Source organism: Austrofundulus limnaeus, unplaced genomic scaffold (genome assembly GCF_001266775.1).
Source record: "Austrofundulus limnaeus strain Quisiro unplaced genomic scaffold, Austrofundulus_limnaeus-1.0 Scaffold337, whole genome shotgun sequence".
Taxonomy (NCBI): domain Eukaryota; kingdom Metazoa; phylum Chordata; class Actinopteri; order Cyprinodontiformes; family Rivulidae; genus Austrofundulus; species Austrofundulus limnaeus.
The window spans coordinates 95,530-99,865 of record NW_013952739.1 but is presented as its reverse complement, the minus strand read 5'-3'; the positions used below and the strand labels follow the sequence as shown (position 1 = coordinate 99,865).

General features: G+C 43.7%; 2 protein-coding genes across 12 annotated transcripts in view; one reads left to right on the top strand and one right to left on the bottom strand.

Moving 5' to 3' along the window:
• Positions 1 to 1,296, bottom strand: part of brf1b (BRF1 general transcription factor IIIB subunit b) — a 43,281-nt gene extending 41,985 nt beyond the window's left edge. For 2 of the 11 annotated variants that reach the window (XM_014022623.1, XM_014022629.1), the window contains exons 1-2: positions 992 to 1,188; positions 45 to 225 (exon numbers count right to left, since the gene is read on the bottom strand). In XM_014022623.1, the coding sequence (XP_013878077.1) occupies positions 45 to 50 (6 nt within the window). In that variant the 5' untranslated portion in view covers positions 51 to 225; positions 992 to 1,188. Of the gene's footprint in view, positions 1 to 44; positions 226 to 781; positions 800 to 860; positions 1,189 to 1,279 lie in introns of those variants that run through there. The other 9 variants (XM_014022628.1, XM_014022624.1, XM_014022631.1 and 6 more) reach the window with 9 other exon arrangements.
• Positions 1,297 to 1,406: 110 nt separating this feature from the next.
• The window catches only part of xrcc3 (X-ray repair complementing defective repair in Chinese hamster cells 3), a 7,396-nt gene continuing 4,466 nt past the window's right edge, over positions 1,407 to 4,336 (top strand). The window contains exons 1-4 of the mRNA XM_014022637.1: positions 1,407 to 1,533; positions 1,813 to 1,950; positions 2,021 to 2,236; positions 3,232 to 3,386. Of these exons, the coding sequence (XP_013878091.1) occupies positions 1,479 to 1,533; positions 1,813 to 1,950; positions 2,021 to 2,236; positions 3,232 to 3,386 (564 nt within the window). The 5' untranslated portion in view covers positions 1,407 to 1,478. The remainder of the gene's footprint in view (positions 1,534 to 1,812; positions 1,951 to 2,020; positions 2,237 to 3,231; positions 3,387 to 4,336) is intronic.

Below are 4,336 nucleotides of genomic sequence, written 5' to 3'. Positions count from 1 at the left end.
GAAGATGCTTTTTGTTTGATTGAATAATAAAAACACAAATTTACCTCCATAACCAACTCAGTTTAAATGTTGAGATTCTGACATTTTACCAACATTTAACCTGAAACTGATGTTGCAGGAGGGGTGGGGGTTCGGTCCTGGATCTAAAGCGGGCCTCACAGATTCTGCTGGATGATGAAAGTCATGTTGGGTATTTTCTTGTGTTGCACATTTGTTGTCAGATTCCTAAAAAAGAGGGAAATTTGACAGGTTCTGCTGACGATCATAGAAACCAAGTAAAGCCACAATAACAGACCATTTCAAGTCCACACCTGTCTGGGTCAGTTACTCTGGGGTTGGACCTGATTACCAGCCTGGTTCTGCTCTGGTGCAGAGCTGAGAGCCTGACTAGACTTGTACAAACTTTGTGATGAACAAAAGTAAAATTATTTTTCTTTTCCAGTTTTGTGAATTGTATACATCTGTCTGTCCAGTGCCTTTCCCCCCACTTCTTGGTTCTCCCTAACAGAATCCTCCAGAACTGGTCTCAGGTCCAGAATGTTTATCATCTGTTGTCAAATGAAGACGAGATGCTTCAAAGAGTCAAACTCAAAACGACCGGATTTTCTTCTTAAAAGCGACATTTGACCCGTCTGTGTTCTGTTATGATTCAAACATGGGTTTGAGATTGGACTAACTGCATTTGTTTCTATTAACATTTTACACATCACAACGTTTTCAACCTGAAGTTGCACAAATTTGATTCAGGATGTTTAGAAAGGCCACAGATAAGAGTTCTCACCAGCAGAACCTCTGAAGTTCGGTTTATCCAAAACAAAACAAAACATCGATTATTTCTCTTTAGATCAGGTTTTACTTACCCTAACCTAAAATTGGTTCCGTTTTTATAAAACAAACCAGAAAATAAAACCAACCAGGACTCGAACTCGCAATCTACGGTGCAACAAAGCCGCGACCGAACCCCGGAACCATTGAAACATCCAGGATTTACCTCCGCAGAACACCGGCCCTCAGCAGAAGTGTGTCCAGAATGGAGCTGCTGGAAGCCACGAAGTCTGATCCGTGTTTCAAAGATTATTTATTTTATTTATTTACAGAAACAGAACCTCAGACTTCAGTTAAATCCATTTGTTTCATACAGTAACAATAATAGTTTTCCTCTCCTGTCGCGAGCTTGTGACGTCATTATCGGGACGCAGATAGTATAATCTCGATACTATAAGATTTACTGCATTATATAAGATTTAAATGTGCATAGCTGTTGTTTGAGTGTAATTACATAGTCATGCCTTGAGAAGAACCACGTCCATTTTTAACCGAACAAAGATACCGGTTCCCCCTGCTAAAACCCTGTATGGTTCTACCCGGCGCCTCCTGATGACGTAATATCTACAACGTCTTTAGGCGGGTTTCCGCGTTCACAGATGTAAACAAATGATGTAGAGTTTAACCGAAGTCAGGAGCGGGTCTGTGGAGAGATGATCTGGGACCAGCTGCAGCTCAACCCGACCATCACCGCGGCGCTACAGAGAGGTCAGAACCGAACCGAAGTCCAGAACCAGGTCAGGGTTTCCTGTCGTGCAGTTAGACTCAGTCCAGGCCAGGAGAGGTCGACAACCAACAGTGATGGGAGTTAGGACCCAACATGTTTTAGATCATTACTGACAGAACTCTGGCAGACTTGAATCTAATTATTTTCAGTGAATATAACCAGATAAACTCTTCAGGTTCTGCTCTAGGACCAGATAAAAGCTACATGTTACTGCAGTGTTCAGCATTATCATGTTGCCATGGTAATCCTCTCTTCTCCAGCTCAACTAAAGTCCTTCAGGGAGGTCTTGTGTGTTTCGGGTCTGGACCTGCAGAGACTCACTGGTTTGTCCCAGTCTGAGGTCCAGCAGGTGCTTGTCGCCACCGCCGCCGCATGCAGAAGACATCGTCCAATCACAGGTCAGGCAGGTCTGTTGATGTCATCCTATGTCTCACCATCATGACAGTAACAGTGTTTCTGTGTGCTCAGCCTTGCAGCTGCAACAGGCCGAGGGTCATCATGGGTTCCAGTCTGGCCTCAGGCTTGGACTTGGCTGTCCAGTTCTGGACCAGCTGCTGAAGGGGGGTCTGCCTGTAGGGACCATCACAGAACTGTCAGGAGAGAGCGGGGCAGGCAAGACCCAGCTGGGCCTGCAGCTGAGCCTGTCAGTGCAGTACCCCCGAGAACATGGAGGCCTGAGCTCAGGTCAGTGAACGCATCAACAGAGAATAAACGGTCAGTGAACACATCTCCAGGATGACTGGTTAAACCTTTGGATGACTGGTTAAACCTTTGGATGACTGGTTAAACCTTTGGATGACTGGTTAAACCTTTGACTGACTGGTCAAACCTTCGGCTGACTGGTCAAACCTTCGGCTGACTGGTTAAACCTTTGACTGACTGGTTAAACCTTTGGATGACTGGTTAAACCTTTGACTGACTGGTCAAACCTTTGGATGACTGGTTAAACCTTTGACTGACTGGTTAAACCTTTAGTTAACTGGTCAAACCTTTGGCTGACTGGTTAAACCTCTGGCTGACTGGTTAAAGCTTTGACTTGACTGGTCAAACCTTCGGCTGACTGGTTAAACCTTTGGTTGACTGGTCAAACCTTTGGATGACTGGTTAAACCTTTCGTTGACTGGTCAAACCTTTGGCTGACTGGTCAAACCTTTGGCTGACTTGTTAAACCTTTGGCTGACTGGTTAAAACTTTGACTGACTGGTCAAACCTTTGGTTGACTGGTCAAACCTTCGGCTGACCGGTCAAACCTTCGGGTGACTGGTAAAACCTTCGGATGACTGGTTAAACCTTCGGCTGGATGGTTAAATCTTCGGCTGACTGGTTAAACCTTTGGATGACTGGTCAAACCTTTGGATGACTGGTTAAACCTTCGGCTGGCTGGTTAAACCTTTGACTGACTGGTTAAACCTTTGGCTGACTGGTTAAACCTTTGGCTGACTGGTCAAACCTTTGGCTTGTTAGGATCAAATCTTCGGCTGACTGGTCAAACCTTTGGATGATTGATCAAACCTTTGGCTGACTGGTCAAACGTTCGGCTGACTGGTCAAACCTTTGGCTGACTGATCAAACATTTGGCTTGTCAGGGTTAGGGTCAAACCTTTGACTGATTGGTCAAACCTTTGGCTTGTCAGGGTTAGGGTCAAACCTTCGGCTGACTGAATGAACCTGTGTTTCAGGAGCGCTGTATATCTGCACTGAGGACCCGTTTCCCATCAGGCGTCTGCAGCAGCTGATCTCAGAACAGTCAGTTCTGCGCTCTCACGTCCCACCTTCTTTGATCTGTGGTATTCGGTTCAGTGACCAGGTCTACATCGAGCACACAGCTGATCTGGTGAGTTCACATTACCGCTTTATAGTAACCCCAGCTGTTTGTATTAAATGTTTAATGTTATCCACACCCAGATATCCACCTGTAAAAAGTCTGTTAAATAAATGTTTTATTAGTTCTGTTAGATTGAAGGAAATTTTATATCTAATTAACTGAGTTATTGATCCAGTCTTATATTTGATCTGTTGCTGTAATTCTTTAAACAAAGAAAGAGAGTGTAAGTCTGTCCCAGTTTCCCTCTCTGTAACATCAACAAAGCTTGTTGGCATTGTCTGATGTAAAAGGTACCGCCCCAGGTGTGTGACCAGGAAGTTTGGTTTTATGTACATGTAATACTTTAGAAGAGAAGGAAGATTTCATTTTGAGTGCAGACTACAGAGAGGGCCTTGTTATTCTTCTGATTCTGATAAAACCAAGACCCACAGTGGCCAGTATGCTCCAGAACTGCAGAAATCAGATGGGATTGTTGCAGTTTCATGATGAAAATTCTGTCATTTTGTTTGGAGTGTCAACATTTGGGCCTCTTCTTGTCAGAACCAGTTGGCCAAAACTTTACCCCCCTCCACATAAGAACGTATTATTGTCAGAAGTTTGTGGGCGTCTTTGTTCACGCTAAAAGTACTCGGATGCTGCATTTTCTTCAACCACTCGCTTCATAAAAAACCTACTCTCATCCAGAAGCTGACGGTTGTAGGCTACCTGGAAGCAGACATTTATAAAGACAGTCAAAAACCCCTGGATGGACAGAAAACAAACGTTCGTGGAGGAATCTGTCTGTTAAAAACTGTGGAGCTTTAACCAGGACAGATTTGTGCACAAATAATGTTGGGTGACTGGTCTCTGATTTTTTTGTTTTGTTTTTAAAGTGTTAAAGGGATCCCCGATTAGTTGTAACATTAGACTTTATTTAATAAACATATATTTTAACTATAAAATAAAGACTGTAAAAATAC